We start from the raw sequence: 19,817 nt of genomic DNA, 5'->3' as shown, positions 1-19,817 counted from the left end.
CTGTACTGATGCAGTTAATAGTTAACAGCAATGCAGATAGTCCAGGTAAAGTTTGGGAAAGGCAACATTCACATTTCCATGCCAGTCTAATAAGCTTACTCAAGTGCTTAATAATGACTAATTGGCAAGCATGGAATGCAACAGCAGTCACACCTGTCCTTACAGTTCATTGCATTTGTTATGCTTTAACATGGCATCACATCAAAAATAATTATTGTAATTGTCACAATTAATTAAACACTGGAGCAAGGTTATTATAGTTTCGTGATGTAAAACGTTTTTTTTCCCATTCGTTTTTTGATGTTTATTCTATATACAAAAGACCGCTTCCCTCATCAGCGGCTTCATCTTTGTTGAGCGAAGTGGCATTGGCAAACTTGGGACCATCAGGCAAGCTAATGCAGGGGTTGTATCGAAGTTGGCTGCCAGAGGATTCAGTATGCATGCGAAGCGCTCATGTATTGACTTCAGGAGAATCTGTGCCAACTGTTTTGCAACACTCATTGACTGCAAGTGTGCCTCAAGGTGGAGAAGGCACGGTACCACATTAGACAGCGACTGGCTGTCAGTTTCAGTTTACTAAATAGTTTTTTAAATTTTAGTTTTATTTGAAGTTTTCGTTTACTATATATAATAACCTTGCACTGGAGATATGCTTTATGTTAGCTTCCCTCAGCTCATCTACATTAGGCTGGTATGCCAATTAGAAGACGAATGGCGTAAAGGTCACTCATGAGTTCCTATTCAAACGATATTGATCGCTTTTAACACTTCTAAGACAGCTGGGGATGCTTGCAATATGAATACCATTGGCATCACCACTGAAGGGACATACAGTATTTATGACAAATACATTTGGCAAAAAAGGGTTGGCATTGGTGTGCAACTATTTAAGCCATGATATATTCCAAACGACTACGTTGGTTGATATACAGTACGTACAGATATTGTTACAGACAAACACGATAGTAGACGTCCTTATGCATGGTATTGCTTATACTGTAGGCTACATCTGCAGCGCAGTCATCTCTCCCTACAGTTTCTAGGTTCGTGTGCCACCTCTCGACAGAACAGCGAGTAGAATGGAAAAGCAAAGACTGTAGCATTTCCCAGCCCATGCTTTACTTTCAACCCAAGGCTGGAGTCAGCACAACGTCCATGCTTCATTCTTCGACGACATTTTCATTTAACGGTCACATAGGTTACTTTATTTTATTTTATAGCGCCTGTCATGCTCTTCAGGTGCGGACCTGCTCTGATATCCAAGGCATCGAAGTTTGTTTGTGATATCATTTCGTCGAATAAAGTAGATTATATAAATAATTCCAGCTCAACAAAGATACATTTATTAAAGGGCTCCGTATATGTATATGAAGCTTTCTTGTGGTTTTCGTTATATTTGCTTTCTTGACATTGGAGTTTATTTCCAGCGAGAGAGTTCGAGGGAGCTTTTGCCGCCAAATAGACGCTCGAGCTGTTTGCAACAACTGTTTAGTATACACTCCCGTAGATGTTGTGGAACACATTGGGTGAAACTTTGTCTCTGAAAATAGATAGCCGACTACTAGGCTATACCGAAAACGTTTTCAAACCAAGAAGACGCCAGCTTATGGAGAACAACTACAGCGGTCAAGTAGGCTATATCCAGGTATGTTTGTTAATTTCTTGAGTTGTCCACAGTGATTCATTTTGGACTTTTAGCCTTGAGACCAAGACGAATATATTTTCTTTCATTTCACAGGAGTTTTAATTGTCAACCATGAATCAAACAGCAGGAGTAACACAGACATACCGGAGGTGTTCAAAAGCAGGGAACGTAAGTCTTTTTTATTATTAGGCCTATTGTAAAGCGGGTTTGGGCTATTGCAAGGTAGGGTATCACAAGTAATCATCAACCACCAACTGAACTGAGAATATGACATTGCTTCTATATTTTCCTATGCGTTCACTGGACTATTGTTTTGCAAATTCCTATTATGGGATAACGGTGCCCTAAATACATATTTCACATACAGTAGCCTAGGCTATATAAATAGTGATGTATTTTAGGGATTCCTTCCACTTAGGCTACTGTAGAATGTATGGAAGCAGTTGAACCAGAATATGGCCTTACAGCATCCTAATAAAGGGCGCTGTGCTTCTGCGCATGGGCGGCCTAGGTGATTAGGCCCACCAGCGGTGCATGGGTAAAATCATTGGGGAAGCCAGAAAAAAAGCCATATTACAACCTATGTGTTGTGAAAATTGCGTTGTTCCCTCTGTAACCTGTTAGTTCATATGCTATGCGACCGTGATATATAGCCCAGCTAGCAATGAGGAATCGGCCCAGAAGCGGCCGTCTTCTGGCGGGCCGGAACTGATTGAATCGTCCCAGATACGGGTGTCGACTCAGCCCGGAATCAAAATGAATGACTGCCCAGAATTAACCCAAGTACATCGGGCTGTTTCTGTCTACCGACTATGGCGGCATCTTACCAGAATCCCCCCAGAAGCGCCCGATGCAAATTTAAATAAATGTATACAAAATTACCATTTTTAGTAATTTTAAATAATACTATTCTACATTTTATACATACAAATTATACCCATCCACAAATAAATATTTTGTGTCGGAGGAAACACCATACACCTGGTGACCGTGTCAGTGTACATACGCCTAGCCCGCCACAGGAGTCGCTAAGGGACAAGGACATCCCGGCTGGGCCAAACCCTCCCCTAACCCGGACGACGCTGGGCCAATTGTGGATCGCCTCATTGGTCTCGCGGTCGCGGCCAGCATGGGTCTTGAACCAGCAGCTGTAGAAACGCAGTTTGCACTGCGATGCAGTGTCTTAGACCGCTGCACCACTCAGGAGGTTCCATCCACAAAGTTTTTAATGCTTATCAATTGCCTTAAACAAAGTATCAAAATACTAAAATACTACGTAGGACTCTTAAAGAATTTCTTTATGATGTTAATTGTATTTTTTGATCACAGAAACAATGCCGAAAATATGGAAAAATAAATAAATAATGAAATGTTAATTATATAAAATTGCCTGTGTAATCATCTGCCAGAGAGTAGCCCCAATCGGCCCATGCCCCAAGTAATACATTTGGGCCAGATAACTGAATAAATTCAACCAAACCTTTGTTTCATCACAAAACCAGAGAGCAACCTCTGTCCGGTGAAGTCCACAACGCATATTACTTTGTTACATGAACTACAGCATGATCAATGAAGTTAATGTTTCCGACATTTTCGGATCACTAAACAACTATTGGTTTAGAACCACGGCGAGTTATCTTGAGTCACAAAGAAAACAGGAGCAGCCTCCATTATTCTAGCACCATTTCAAATGTAACATTTCCACATCATCAAATCACCTATGTTTATTCTAATACAGGGACAGCTAAAATATACTAAAATATACAAAAAACTACACTGCTCAAAAAAATAAAGGGAACACTAAAATAACACATCCTAGATCTGAATGAATTAAATATTCTTATTAAATACTTTTTTCTTTACATAGTTGAATGTGCTGACAACAAAATCACACAAAAATTATTAATGGAAATCAAATGTATCAACCCATGGAGTCACACTCAAAATTAAAGTGGAAAACCACACTACAGGCTGATCCAACTTTGATGTAATGTCCTTAAAACAAGTCAAAAGGAGGCTCATTAGTGTTTATGGCCTCCACTCCTGATGAGGTGGCGGATGGTCTCCTGAGGGATATCCTCCCAGACATGGACTAAAGCATCCGCCAACTCCTGGACAGTCTGTGGTGCAACTTGGCGTTGGTGGATGGAGCGAGACATGATGTCCCAGATGTGCTCAATTGGATTCAGGTCTGTAGAACGGGCGGGCCAGTCCATAGCATCAATGCCTTCCTCTTGCAGGAACTGCAGACACACTCCAGCCAGATGAGGTCTTGCTTTAGGAGGAATCTAGGGCCAACCGCACCAGCATATGGTCTCACAAGGGGTCTGAGGATCTCATTTCGGTACCTAATTGCAGTCAGGCTACCTCTGGCGAGCACATGGAGGGCTGTGCGGCCCCCCAAAGAAATGCCACCCCACACCATGACTGATCCACCGCCAAACCGGTCATGCTGGAGGATGTTGCAGGCAGCAGAACGTTCTCCACGGCGTCTCCAGACTCTGTCACGTCTGTCACATGTGCTCAGTGTGAGCCTGCTTTCATCTGTGAAGAGCACAGGGCGCCAGTGGCGAATTTGCCAATCTTGGTGTTCTCTGGCAAATGCCAAATATCCTGCATGGTGTTGGGCTGTAAGCACAACCCCCACCTGTGGACGTCAGGCCCTCATACCACCCTCATGGAGTCTGTTTCTGACCGTTTGAGCAGATACATGCACATTTGTGGCCTGCTGGAGGTCATTTTGCAGGGCTCTGGCAGTGCTCCTCCTGCTCTTCCTTGCACAAAGGTGAAGGTAGCAGTCCTGCTGCTGGGCTGTTGCCCTCCTACGGCCTCCTCCACGTCTCATGATGTACTGGCCTGTCTCCTGGTAGCACCTCCATGCTCTGGACACTACGCTGACAGACACAGCAAACCTTCTTGCCACAGCTTACATTGATGTGCCATCCTGGATGAGCTGCACTACCTGAGCCACTTGTGTGGGTTGTAGACTCCGTCTCATGCTACTACTAGAGTGAAAGCACCGCCAGCATTCAAAAGTGACCAAAACATCAGCCAGGAAGCATAGGAACTGAGAAGTGGTCTGTGGTCACCACCTGCAGAACCACTCCTTTATTGGGGGTGTCTTGCTAATTGCCTATATATTCCACCTGTTGTCTATTCCATTTGCACAACATCATGTGAAATTTATTGTCAATCAGTGTTGCTTCCTAAGGGGACAGTTTGATTTCATATAAGTGTTAATGACTTGAAGTTACATTGTGTTGTTTAAGTGTTCCCTTTATTTTTTGAGCAGTGTATTTACAGTGCCTTGCGAAAGTATTCGGCCTCCTTGAACTTTGCGACCTTTTGCCACATTTCAGGCTTCAAACATAAATATATAAAGCTGTATTTTTTTGTGAAGAATCAACAACAAGTGGGACACAATCATGAAGTGGAACGACATTTATTGGATATTTCAAACTTTTTTAACAAATCAAAAACTGAAAAATTGGGCGTGCAAAATTATTCAGCCCCCTTAAGTTAATACTTTGTAGTGCCACCTTTTGCTGCGATTACAGCTGTAAGTCGCTTGGGGTATGTCTCTATCAGTTTTGCACATCGAGAGACTGACATTTTTTCCCATTCCTCCTTCCAAAACAGCTCGAGCTCAGTGAGGTTGGATGGAGAGCATTTGTGAACAGCAGTTTTCAGTTCTTTCCACAGATTCTCGATTGGATTCAGGGCTGGACTTTGACTTGGCCATTCTAACACCTGGATATGTTTATTTTTGAACCATTCCATTGTAGATTTTGCTTTATGTTTTGGATCATTGTCTTGTTGGAAGACAAATCTCCGTCCCAGTCTCAGGTCTTTTGCAGACTCCATCAGGTTTTCTTCCAGAATGGTCCTGTATTTGGCTCCATCCATCTTCCCATCAATTTTAACCATCTTCCCTGTCCCTGCTGAAGAAAAGCAGGCCCAAACCATGATGCTGCCACCACCATGTTTGACAGTGGGGATGTTGTGTTCAGGGTGATGAGCTGTGTTGCTTTTACGCCAAACATAACATTTTGCATTGTTGCCAAAAAGTTCAATTTTGGTTTCATCTGACCAGAGCACCTTCTTCCACATGTTTGGTGTGTCTCCCAGGTGGCTTGTGGCAAACTTTAAACGACACTTTTTATGGATATCTTTAAGAAATGGCTTTCTTCTTGCCACTCTTCCATAAAGGCCAGATTTGTGCAATATACGACTGATTGTTGTCCTATGGACAGAGTCTCCCACCTCAGCTGTAGATCTCTGCAGTTCATCCAGAGTGATCATGGGCCTCTTGGCTGCATCTCTGATCAGTCTTCTCCTTGTATGAGCTGAAAGTTTAGAGGGACGGCCAGGTCTTGGTAGATTTGCAGTGGTCTGATACTCCTTCCATTTCAATATTATCGCTTGCACAGTGCTCCTTGGGATGTTTAAAGCTTGGGAAATCTTTGTGTATCCAAATCCGGCTTTAAACTTCTTCACAACAGTATCTCGGACCTGCCTGGTGTGTTCCTTGTTCTTCATGATGCTCTCTGCGCTTTTAACGGACCTCTGAGACTATCACAGTGCAGGTGCATTTATACGGAGACTTGATTACACACAGGTGGATTGTATTTATCATCATTAGTCATTTAGGTCAACATTGGATCATTCAGAGATCCTCACTGAACTTCTGGAGAGAGTTTGCTGCACTGAAAGTAAAGGGGCTGAATAATTTTGCACGCCCAATTTTCAGTTTTTGATTTGTTAAAAAAGTTTGAAATATCCAATAAATGTCGTTCCACTTCATGATTGTGTCCCACTTGTTGTTGATTCTTCACAAAACAAATACAGTTTTATATCTTTGTGTTTGAAGCCTGAAATGTGGCAAAAGGTCGCAAAGTTCAAGGGGGCCGAATACTTTCGCAAGGCACTGTAGTCCAATCAACTTAAGCTAAATATGATGTGCCTGTCCATGTTTCTGATTTGTGTGCATGCCTGTTCCTGCAAGTAGAAAAACAGGTTTACTCACCCTACTTGTAGAGAAACGCCAATGCCATCCTCATCTCTTTCATGTTGACAAAACAATCTATCACTGTCATACAGTACACACTTGTATTTTTTGTTGTCTTAGGCTACCTTGTCACGCCCTGACCATAGTTTGCTTTGTATGTTTCTATGTTTTGTTTGGTCAGGGTGTGATCTGAGTGGGCATTCTATGTTGGATGTCTAGTTTGTCTGTTTCTGTGTTTGGCCTGATATGGTTCTCAATCAGAGGCAGGTGTTAGTCGTTGTCTCTGATTGGGAACCATATTTAGGTAGCCTGTTTTATCATTGTGGGTTGTGGGTGATTGTCTATGTGTAGTGTTTGTGTCAGCACTATTGTTTATTAGCTTCACGCTTGTCATTTTGTTGTTTTGTAGTGTTCCGTTTTTTCAATTAAAATGATGATCACTGACCACGCTGCGTATATTTCCTCCGATCCTTCTCGCTTCCCCTCTTCAGATGAGGAGGACGAAGACAGTCATGACATACCTGGCTAAAATGCTTGCTCGCTAGCCTAACTTACTTTCATGGGCAACTTTAGCTAGTTAACATTAGCCATCTACATCTAGCTATATATTGAAATTCCATTCTCTCAGGCCAGGGGGACAATGTATGAATTGATGGAGGGATCAGAATCGCCATTATAATCATTGGCCAGTATGGAGAATGAAGTAAAACTGCAAGTCCAAATCCCTAACTCCATCCATGGCTAATTTAGGAAAGGGCCAATTTTAGCTAGCTACCTAGCCACTGGAGGACAACAACACAATGAGATGCAACAATTGAAGTTGTTTCTGTCTATTACGTATGCTCTCAATGCAATTTAATAGGAGTGTCGCCAAATCCAAACGGGCTTCCCTCGACACTTTTTTTTTTGTGCACCAGGACCATTCACAGTTGAGCTCACAGTTTAGTTCAACGCTGATGGGCTATTTTATACTTTTGCTTGCTGGCTTCCCTTGAATTCAATGCAATGGGTGGCAACAATATCATATTGTTTTGGACCAGACAGCATCAGATAAATGTCTACACATCCAGAGTAGAGGTCGACCGATTATGATTTTTCGATACTGATACCGATTATTGGAGGACCAAAAAAAGCCGATACTGATTAATTGGCCGATTTTAAAATGTATTTATAAAAATGACAATTACAACAATACTGAATGAACACTTATTTTAACTTAATATAATACATCAATAAAATCAATTTAGCCTCAAATAAATAATGAAACATGTTCAATTTGGTTTAAATAATGCAAAAACAAAGTGTTGGAGAAGAAAGTAAAAGTGCAATATGTGCCATGTAAGAAAGCTAACGTTTAAGTTCCTTGCTCAGAACATGAGAACAAATGAAAGCTGGTGGTTCCTTTTAACATGTCTTCAATATTCCCAGGTAAGAAGTTTTAGGTTGTAGTTATTATAGGAATTATAGGACTATTTCTCTCTATACCATTTGTATTTCATTAGCCTTTGACTATTGGATGTTCTTATAGGCACTTTAGTATTGCCAGGAACACAACGACAACAGCCACCCTCAAAGCAGTGTTACCCATGCAGAGCAAGGGGAACAACCACTCCATGTCTCAGAGCGAGTGACGTTTGAAACGCTATTAGCGCGCACCCCGCTAACTAGCTAGCCATTTCACATTGGTTACACAAGCCTAATCTCGGGAGATTATAGGCTTGAAGTTATAAACAGCGCAATGCTTGACGCACAACAAAGAGCTGCTGGCAAAACGCACGAAAGTGCTGTTTGAATGAATGCTTACGAGCCTGCTGCTGCCTACCACCGCTCAGTCAGACTGCTCTATCAAATCATAGACTTAGTTATAGCATAATAACACACAGAAATACGAGCCTTAGTTCATTAATATGGTCGAATCCGGAAACTATCATCTCGACAACAAGACGTTTATTCTTTCAGTGAAATACGGAACCGTTCCGTATTTTATCTAAGGGGTGGCATCCATTAGTCTAAATATTCCTGTTACATTGCACAACCTTCAATGTTATGTCATAATTACGTAAAATTCTGGAAAATTAGGCGGCCCAAACTGTTGCATATACACTGACTCTGCGTGCAATGATCGCAAGAGAAGTGACACAATTTCACCTGGTTAATATTGCCTGCTAACCTGGATTATTTTTAGCTAAATATGCAGGTTCAAAAATATATACTTCTGTGTATTGATTTTAAGAAAGACATTGATGTTCATGGTTAGGTACACATTGGAGCAACGATACACACCGCATCGATTATATGCAGATAAACTAGTGATAGATAAACTAGTAATATCATCAACCATGTGTAGTTAATTAGTGATTATGATTGATTGATTGTTTTTTATAAGATAAGTTTAATGCTAGCTAGCAATTTACCTTGGCTTACTGCATTCACGTAACAGGCAGTCTCCTCGTGGAGTGCAATGAGAGGCAGGTGGTTAGAGCATTGGACTAGTTAACTGTAAGGTTGCAAGAAAGAATCCCCGAGCTGACAAGGTGAAAATCTGTCGTTCTGCCCCTGAATGAGGCAGTTAACCCACCGTTCCTAGGCCGTCATTGAAAATAAGAATGTGTTCTTAACTGACTTGCCTAGTTAAATAAAGGTGTACATTGTTTTTTTAAATCGGCCAAATCGGTGTCCAAAAATATCGATTTCCGATTGTAATGAAAACTTGAAATCTGCCCTAATTAATCGGCCATTCTGATTAATCGGTCAACCTCTAGTTCAGAGACAGAGGGGCGCGGTTTCGCACGCTCGGATGCTTTCTACTGTGAGACACATTCAGCCTCTTGCAAATTGAAGGAAGGCCTACAATGCAGAGCCCGAAAAATAACTGCTGAAATTTTTTAGGGGGGTACTTGTTTCTGAAAATCCTCTTACTGAAAGCAAATCTATAATTCGTAACTCCCTGTCCATCGGTCTAGATTTTACAATATGTGGATATCTGTAGGTCATAGACACCTGCTAAACCAAACTTATCTCCTAACCGGCACCTACACTGAGTGTACAAAACATTAGGAGTACCTGCTCTATCCATGACATAGAATTACCCAGCCTGGTCTAATAGACTAGACATAACATAGTCAAAGTAAATCTGTTATGGTATGTTATGTTTGGTATGGTTATATAAGACAGATGGTTACTTAAGGGTCAGTGGAGGCTCTTGTGGGAGGACCATGTTCCTCAGTGAAAAGTTATCCTTTTTAGATAAAACTATGCAAAAATATATTGTCACCAAATAATTGATTAAATCAAACTTTGCAATGATTGTATACTGTAGCCTCAACAGCACTCTGTAGGGTAGTACCGTGGTGTAGCCGGAGGACAGCTAGCTTCTGTCCTCCTCTGGGTACATTGACTTCAATACAAAACCTAGGAGGCTCATGGTTCTCACCCCCTTCCATAAACGTACACACCAACTATGTGTCACGTTCTGACCTTAGTTCTTTGGTTATGTCTTTGTTTTAGTATGGTCAGGGCGTGAGTTGGGTGGGTTGTCTATGTTCCTTTTTCTATGATTTGGGATTTCTGTGTTTGGCCTGGTATGGTTCTCAATCAGAGGAAGCTGTCAATCGTTGTTCCTGATTGAGAACCATACTTAGGTAGCCTGGTTTCACTTTTGAGTTGTGGGTGATTGTTTCCTGTGTCTGGGTTTGCACCATACGGGACTGTTTTGATTTTCGTTTGTTCTTTCACTTTGTTATTTTGTATTTTTGTAGTGTTCAGTTTTACATATTAAAATGGACACTTACCACGCTGCAAATTGGTCCGATATCTCTTACTCCTCGTCAGAAGAAGAGGAGAGTCTTTACACTATGACAACTTCCGGAGGACATCTTTCAACCTATCAGAGCTCTTGCAGCATGAACTGACATTTTGTACCCAATCAAATGATCAGAGAATTAATCTGGTACTGAAAGCATAAGCTACAGCTAGCTAGTGCTGCAGTGCATAAAATGTGGTGAGTAGTTGACTCAAAGAGCGAGAAAGACAATAGTTAAACAGTTTTGAACAAATTAATTTCTTCAAAAAGGAAGGAGGATCAAAAGAGAGCGAGATAGCTATAATTCGTAATTTCTTTTCACTTTAGTTAGGTAACAAATGCAGCCAGCTAGTTTAGCCTACTCAAACACCCTCACTCAAACCGAGGAATGCTATGTTAGTTATCTGGCTATGACTATCCAACACTGGATCTTTTCCAAGTCAAGGTAAGCTTCTGGTTTAAAAATTGATTGCCACTTGTGCCCGTCGGTGTAACTGCTAATCTGCTTACACTTACTGCATGATTGTTTATTTTTTTTATTTTTTATTTCACCTTTATTTAACGAGGTAGGCTAGTTGCAACTGCGACCTGGCTAAGATAAAGCAAAGCAGTTTGACACATACAACAACACAGAGTTACACATGGAATAAACAAACATACAGTCAATAAAAGTATATATACAGTATGTGCAAATGTTGGTAGGATAAGGGAGGTAAGGCAATAAATAGGCCATAGTGGCGAAGTAATTACAATATAGCAATTAAACACTGGAATGGTAGATGTGCAGAAGATGAATGTGCAAGTAGAGATACTGGGGTGCAAAGGAGCAAGATAAATAAATAATTACAGTATGGGGATGAGGTAGTTGGATGGGCTATTTACAGATGGGCTATGTACAGGTGCAGTGAACTGTGCTTAAAGTTAGTGAGGGAGATATGAGTCTCCAGCTCCAGGGATTTTTGCAGTTCGTTCCAGTCATTGGCAGCAGAGAACTGGAAGGAGAGGCGGCCAATAGAAGAATTGGCTTTGTGGGTGACCAGTGAAATATACCTGCTGGTGCACGTGCTACGGGTGGGTGCTGCTATGGTGACCAAGGAGCTTATTGTAGCGGGTTTACTAACACGTTAGTTATATTAGTAATGTTGACTATGATGTTACTTTAGCTAATATGGTGACAACGATGTAGGCTGTGTGTAGCGGTTATGATATGAAGGTTTGGCTTGGAAAGTTTTTTTTGCTTGGTCACAGACAGTTGATGTGTTCTGCATTGAAGTCCACAATCGAAAGGAAAAGGTTAGAGGAGGAGAGTGCGTAGATGCGAGACGGAATACAACGAGCTGTTTGTATGTGGCTATGAAAGTTAACTGTTTGCCTGCGATCAGGGGTGTATTCTTTTTTGCCGATTCTGTTGAATAACGCTTCTTAAATGGAAGCAAACGGAACAAAATCACCCCCAATCTTTCTCTCAACCTGTGTGCACCTACGTTGTAAACTTTAATTCATAGGCTACGGAAATTAGAGTATCATGTAGTAGCCTAAATCTACTGATGTTACGTTGAGCTGGTTGAGTGGAATATGAATGACAGTCATCCAATATGCTTTAATAGAAATAAGGCCATGCTCATAAAAAAACAATTGTTCTACCTCATCTTAAACGGCACCGACCGCCACTGTTTATGGTGGATGGTTTCGGTAGATGGGTGGGCCTATAATGCGAATGCAACCGAAATGGCTTGATCACACCGACAGAGTCATCCTATAAATCCTGTCTAATAGAAACTCTTGTTTTGCGGTGTGCTTCCGTTTGGTTCTTAAGCAGTAAACGGTTTCTGTAATGAATACGTCCCTGTGTTCTTGTGTGCGTTCTGTCAGAATTTATTTGCTCATCATGATCCTGAAAAAAAACTGCTGAATTTAAACTTCTACTGTGCACACTAACCAAGGTTGCCAGGTGCACGGTGTTTCCTCCGACACATTGGTGCGGGTGGCTTCCGGGTTGGATGCGCACTGTTTTAAGAAGCAGTGTGGCTTGGTTGGGTTGTGTTTCAGAGGACGCATGACTTTCAACCTTCGTCTCTCCTGAGCCCGTACGGGAGTTGTAGCGATGAGACAAGATAGTAGCTACTGAAAACAATTGGATACCACGAAATTGGGGAGAAAAAGGGGTAAAATTCAAAAAAATTAATAAAACAAAAACGGATATCGGATAACGAGAACCTTCGTTAGATAACGATGCTTGGCATGGGCTTCTGGATATGAGTTGCTTATGATTTGAGCAGTTGTGCATCAGATATATATTTTTAATGGATTATATGTTGATGTGAGTCATGTGACCATGCAAGCTGTTTCGTCTCCTGGGTTGCAGCAACGTTCAAGATGTGTATTGATCCGATGCATCCATGCATAATGTGTAATGCCTCCAAGTTTATAAAACCCTAACTACAAGGCCCAACCCCGGGACATTCCCTGTTATTTCTGCTTTTCTTGAATCTGTTACGCTTGTTAATCATTACCCACATGTACAACTGTTGTAGGCTAGTGTGCTTGTATTTCAGTCAACATTAATTTATAAGTCACCTTGATGCAAAAAAAACAAACATAAGCACTCTCCATTCTCCTCATCAGTAACTGTGTGCCTGCCTTGCTGTTCTACCCAGCTGCAGTCATTCCCTTTGTAAAGTAACAACTTTAGTCACCATCATTATCATTATCTGCAGTTTATGTTTTTCCAATTTTCTTTGAATTTTTATTTTTATGAGACGAGTAGCCTAATCTTTTCATAAGCACATTTTTCTCCAGTGCTGTGCTGAGCTTGTGACCCACATTATGGGAGTGGAGAACTGCCTTACATGTGGGCATTGAGTCACAAGGGAAAGGGTGAGGAGAGAAGTCAGCGTGGTTAGGAAGAGGGGTTGGAGGTGTGGAGAAGGGGACCTGATTGAGTCTGTGCTTAATGAGACCATTAGGTTGGACAGTTGAGAACGGGCCCCTCCAGCTCCCTCCACAACTGCTAGAACGTCATTGCAATGGATTCACATGACCTTTTTCCAGCAGGAGGGGAATAGGAGCTGACTAACCCTCTCCAGACACTTCTGTCTTCAGCCAACATTATCTACATAAACGGTATCATATGCTAATTGTACAGTTTGTTTTGATTCCTATTGCATCTATTTAAAACTCCAAAGCTCTGGAGGCTTTCTATTTGGCCAATCTCTCTGTAGCCATTCTATTTTCAGAATGTTGACAGCCACAGAGAGATCTCATTCTAGATGAAAGACACACTGATTACAGTAGGACCACTGGGTTTGTAGTAGTCCCTGAAGGAAATGCATCTCATTGCACGTCATAATCTTATGACAAGCTTAACTCTGACGATGGTAGGAACATCTGGAAGTATGATGATAAATATAGATTGCTAGATTTCCACTGCTACCCAAGAGCAAATTATTGAACATAGGGTTTAACTCTTGAGCATTGGATTATAATTTCAAATTTTTCCTTTTTCCTCCAATTTATGCTTTGGCCACAAATACGAGTGTAGGATGAGTCAACAACATTATTTAAGTATGAGTTAACAGAATGTTAACTTTTAAAAGTGAGATTTTACTGGACAGTTACTTTAAGACTGATCATGGTTAATGTCCTATTCTGTACAGTTTAGCATTGGTTGTACACATTAAATCGGTCGTTACTAAAGATTGAAGTAGTAAAGCCGACGACTCCTTTGCGTAACCTTCATAAGAAGACATGGCGTCTCCTCAGATCCACAGTGACATACTGTCCAGGGGCCTCACCACCTGCTTTGACAGAGCTCAGCTGACGTGACCTTTTGTGTCGATCAGTATGACATCACTGTTCCCCCCACCCCCTTGTCTTTCTCGCAGGTTAGCGGTTTTCATCATGTATGTTGTTCTGGGGGCAGCTCTGCAGAGGGGTCACAAGCTGGCATAAAATTTGATTTGACTTCTAACCTTAACTCTAAAGCACACTGCTAACCGTAATGCCCAACCCTAGTCCTAAATTAAAACCAAAAAGCACATGTTTGTTTTCATGAATTTCTACAATATAGCCAATTTTGACTTTGTAGCTGGCCTATCTAAGGGGAAATGACTCAGTTCTGCCTCTAGGACAAGACAATAAACGTCAACCTGTATCTTTATCTTCCCTACTCCCCCATCACTTGCTTATCAGTTAGGGGATATCAGTACACCATCATCATTCTGCATGTCTTGAGTGCCTGCCCTTTTGGAATATCTTCCACCCAATAATGTCCTGAACCCTGTTTGGAGTAATTGAATGGACATTATTGTGTGTCCTAGTCGTGTTGACTGTACTTCGCTGAGTAATAGAAACAACCAGCAGAGGTCCCCATAGTATTATGTACAAGCAGAGGCAAGCTGCTGTAAAATGGTGAAAACCCGTTATTGCTGTGCTTGGTGAAGATCTCCTTGCGTTCTCCAAACAGTTGATTTAATTTTATGATACAACCTTCACGGTAGATAGGTATAGGGCTAATCTGAATGTGTGCTATTTTATAGTTGGCTGGTCAGAAAGTATTTTTCTGTCAACATTGTTCACACTGACGCTCATTGTTGTCTGTGCTGACTCTGCATGACAGGCTACAAGTTCCAGACAGCCTATGCAGCAACTTCAGTTCACTCTTGTCAAGGACATATAGTGTATGATTCGGTATGTGTCTCCCTATAATGGTCCAAGTCTATTAATTCTACCTGTGATTAGGCATATCAGGCTGTGTGAATGGAAGGCCCGGAAAATCGTTAAAGACTCCAGCTACCCAAGCCATACAATGTTCTCTCTGCCACCGCACAGCAAGCGGTACCGGTGCATCAAGTCTGACACCAACAGGCACCTGAACAGCTTCTATCCCCAAGCCATAAGACTGCTAAATAGCTAACAGAATGGCTACACGGACTATCTGAGTTGACGGTTGAATTTTATTTATATGATGTCTGATGCACACTCACAGGACTCACACTCACACACTACACACTGATTCTCCAACACACAAAACATGCACACACATTTATACTGACTCTACACACACGCACACACTCACATACAATCATAATTTATGCTGCTGCTTCTCCATTTATCATATATCCTGATACCTAGTCACCTTACCCCTATACATACATATCTACCTCTAGCACGCCAGTATCCCTGCACATTGTAAATCTGTTATTGGAACTGACCCTGTATATAGCTTCTTACTTTCTTGTGTTCTTAATATTTTTCTTTCTTCATTTGTTCTACCTTATGTTATTTTTAGTGCTACATTAATACTGATTACAGCATTGTTGGGTTTGGAGCTTGCAAGAAAGGCATTTCACTGTACTTGTGCACGTGACCTTGAAACTTGAAGTTTTGCATTTTGCATCAAGCCAGAACAGAGCAGGTTGACAAACCTGTGTTTTACTGAGACATTTTGGCTTATAAAGTACACGTGAACACAATATTTTTTACTAAACAGACTAATATCCAAGACTATTGGATTCTCATTATTCAAATAGTGGGATTCAAGCATTAGCATCTTTTAGCATCAGACAGCTCTGCACTCTCGTGTGAATTCCAAAATTGTAATTAGCAGCCACATTTTGAGAGTCATTTTGGAGCTATACTAATCTTCCCATCTTCAAAGATCTCAAAGCTTAGATAAGGCCCTTTATTCTACCTAATTACAATGTTATAATGAGATGATATGTTTAATTTTGTTTCTCAGCTGGGACACACAAAAACAAAATAAATTAATAGCCTCCCGCAATGAATATGTATGAACTGCTGTTGTCCAAAGAAAGATTGATCGGCAAGCAAAGCCTCCATCTACTGAAAGTAGATATTGCACTTTCATCAATCAAATTATTTGAAAGGGCCTCAGGCCTAATGTCGGTCTCTCTCAATACCGTCATGAAATATTTCTTCATAAAAAGCCATTTGTTTCTGCAATTATCGAATTCACATTAGAATATACAGATGCAATTATTCGTGAGAAAGCATCTTCTATAGAGTACAGAAGTGAAACTGAAGAGGTATTAAGGGTTGAGAGTGTAATTCTTAATTACAGAGGGTTTGTTGGGCAACAATGAAGGATAACACCCGCAGAACTGTGCAAGATATCGATTGTTTTCTCATTACACAGACGGCTCATTGTAATGCACAGTTATCACTTCCAAGTCCCACACCGGAGTCTATGGGAATAACCATTGATTTTTTTTTTGCGAGTGCAGACAGACGAGGAAGGGTGGTGGAATACACCCATTTCCATCTTTCCACTCCTAATTGTTGCATTAGCGGTGCTCTCGTTCTCATTAGCCCTACCCTTTTCTGCTCATGATGGGATTAGCGGGGGCCGTGTTATTGACTAAATGGATTTAACGGCACAGATGTCCCAATTGCCTTTCTTATTTTTGATGATCTTCTGAAATGATATAAAACTATTAAATTCATAATTTGTTCATATTTCAATGTTACTTCGATTTTTGGGGTATGTAATATTATGTTACTTACATGCTCTATAGCAGGGGTTTCAAACTCGTTCCATGGAGGGCCTAATGTCTGCAGATTTTTGGTTTTCCCTTTCAATTAAGAACTAGACAACCAGTTGTGGGGAGTTCCTTACTAATTAGTGACCTTAATTCATTAATCTAGTACAAGGGAGGAGTGAAAACCCGCAGCCACTCAGCCCTCCATGGAATGAGTTTGACACATGCAGTAGAGTATAGTGTGCCAATAAAAACAATGCATTGATCGATATACACTGCTCAAAAAAATAAAGGGAAAACTAAAATAACACATCCTAGATCTGAATGAATGAAATATTCTTATTAAATACTTTTTTCTTTACATAGTTGAATGTGCTGACAACAAAATCACACAAATTATCAATGGAAATCAAATTTATCAACCCATGGAGGTCTGGATTTGGAGTCACACTCAAAATTAAAGTGGAAAACCACACTACAGGCTGATCCAACTTTGATGTAATATCCTTAAAACAAGTCAAAATTAGGCTCAGTAGTGTGTGTGGCCTCCACGTGCCTGTATGACCTCTCTACAATGCCTGGGCATGCTTCTGATGAGGTGGCGGATGGTCTCCTGAGGGATCTCCTCCCAGACCTGGACTAAAGCATCCGCCAACTCCTGGACAGTCTGTGGTGCAACGTGGCGTTGGTGGATGGAGAGAGACATGATGTCCCAGATGTGCTCAATTGGATTCAGGTCTGGGGAACGGGCGGGCCAGTCCATAGCATCAATGCCTTCCTCTTGCAGGAACTGCTGACACACTCCAGCCACAGGTCTAGCATAGACATGAGGTCTAGCATTGTCTTGCATTAGGAGGAACCCAGGGCCAACCGCACCAGCATATGGTCTCACAAGGGGTCTGAGGATCTCATCTCGGTACCTAATGGCAGTCAGGCTACCTCTGGCGAGCACATGGAGGGCTGTGCGGCCCCCCAAAGAAATGCCACCCCACACCATGACTGACCCACCGCCAAAGCGGTCATGCTGGAAGATGTTACAGGCAGCAGAACGTTCTCCACGGCGTCGCCAGACTGTCATGTCTGTCACATGTGCTCAGTGTGAACCTGCTTTCATCTGTGAATAGCACATGGCGCCAGTGGCGAATTTGCCAATCTTGGTGTTCTCTGGCAAATGCCAAACATCCTGCACGGTGTTGGGCTGTAAGCACAACCCCCACCTGTGGACGTCGGGCCCTCATACCACCCTCATGGAGTCTGTTTCTGACCTTTGAGCAGACACATGCACATTTGTGGCCTGCTGGAGGTCATTTTGCAGGGCTCTGGCAGTGCTCCTCCTGCTCCTCCTTGCACAAAGGTGGAGGTAGCGGTCATGCTGCTGGGTTGTTGCCCTCCTACGGCCTCCTCCACGTCTCCTGATGAACTGGCATGTCTCCTGGTAGCGCCTCCATGCTCTGGACACTACGCTGACAGACACAGCAAACCTTCTTGCCACATCTCGCATTGATGTGCCATCCTGGATGAGCTGCACTACCTGAGCCACTTGTGTGGGTTGTAGACTCCGTCTCATGCTACCACTAGAGTGAAAGCACCGCCAGCATTCAAAAGTGACCAAAACATCAGCCAGGAAGCATAGGAACTGAGAAGTGGTCTGTGGTCCCCACCTGCAGAACCACTCCTTTATTGGGGGTGTCTTGCTAAATGCCTATTATTTCCACTTGTTGTCTATTCCATTTGCACAACAGCATGTGAAATTTATTGTCAATCAGTGTTGCTTCCTAAGTGGACAGTTTGATTTCACAGAAGTATGATTGACTTTTAGTTACATTGTGTTAGTTAAGTGTTCCCTTTATTTTTTTGAACAGTGTATAAAGTGATTGTCTTATTACTAATCTGTTGTGTTGTTGTCCACCTACACCAAAGTGTTACACCTAGAGCACTAAAGCACTTGGCATTAGTTGGCAACAGTTTGATTTAGGCACAGAGATGGCTTGAAAAGGGCTAACAATCTCGGGTAGAGTCGATGCTATTATTTAAATGCATAGCAGACTGCTAAATGTGCTGTACCAGCACTTCAGTATACTGTAACACTGCCCCATACACTTCATCATCGGTGGCTACTGTCATATTTTGCTTTATGTGCCGAGGCATGTTAAAACCGTCTGTGCCAAGTGTGGTCTCTGAAGAAAAGGGATTATTATATTATAACCATTATGTTGGACAAGAACACACATACAGCCAGCAGCTGCCAAATAAGTTATTCATAAGAAGGACCTGTGTAGTCCTACATTCAAGATATTTTTTGTTAAAACGGCTATAAAACACACACACACACACACACTAGTGCTGAGTGATTAATCGATATTTCAGTAATTCTCCGTAATTTAAAAACTGACCGCAACAGTTCAATTATTTGAATTCCATTTTGTTAATTTTTTTTTCTGTGAGCACATTGCACAGTTTCTCAAGAGATTTTTTATTTGTATTTTATTTAAACTTTATTTAACTAGGCAAGTCAGTTAAGAACAAATTCTTATTTACAATGACGGCCTACCAAAAGGCAAAAGGCCTCCTGGGTGGACTGGGGCCTGAGATTAAAAATAAACCCAATTTAAACATAGGACAAAACACACATAACGACAAGAGAGACAACACTACATAAAGAGGGACCAAAGACAACAACATAGCAAGGCAGCAACACATGACAACACAGCATGGTAGCAACACAACATAACAACAACATGATAGCAGCACTAAACATGGTACAAACATTATTGGGCACAGACAACAGCACAAAGGGCCAGAAGCTAGAGACAACAATACATCATACAAAGCACCCACAGCTGTCAGTAAGAGTGTCCA

General features: G+C 41.6%; 1 protein-coding gene across 1 annotated transcript in view; it reads left to right on the top strand.

The window, feature by feature from the left end:
• The first annotated feature begins 1,077 nt into the window (after positions 1-1,077).
• LOC110489714 (dipeptidyl aminopeptidase-like protein 6) overlaps positions 1,078-19,817 on the top strand; it is a 342,826-nt gene continuing 324,086 nt past the window's right edge. The window contains exons 1-2 of the mRNA XM_021562496.2: positions 1,078-1,648; positions 1,742-1,816. Coding sequence (XP_021418171.1) covers positions 1,760-1,816 — 57 coding nt within the window. The 5' untranslated portion in view covers positions 1,078-1,648; positions 1,742-1,759. The remainder of the gene's footprint in view (positions 1,649-1,741; positions 1,817-19,817) is intronic.

The sequence above is a fragment of the Oncorhynchus mykiss genome, chromosome 15 (genome assembly GCF_013265735.2).
Source record: "Oncorhynchus mykiss isolate Arlee chromosome 15, USDA_OmykA_1.1, whole genome shotgun sequence".
In the NCBI taxonomy this organism is placed as follows: domain Eukaryota; kingdom Metazoa; phylum Chordata; class Actinopteri; order Salmoniformes; family Salmonidae; genus Oncorhynchus; species Oncorhynchus mykiss.
Note: the sequence above shows the minus strand (reverse complement) of the source record. Positions and strands in the feature narration are given on the sequence as shown.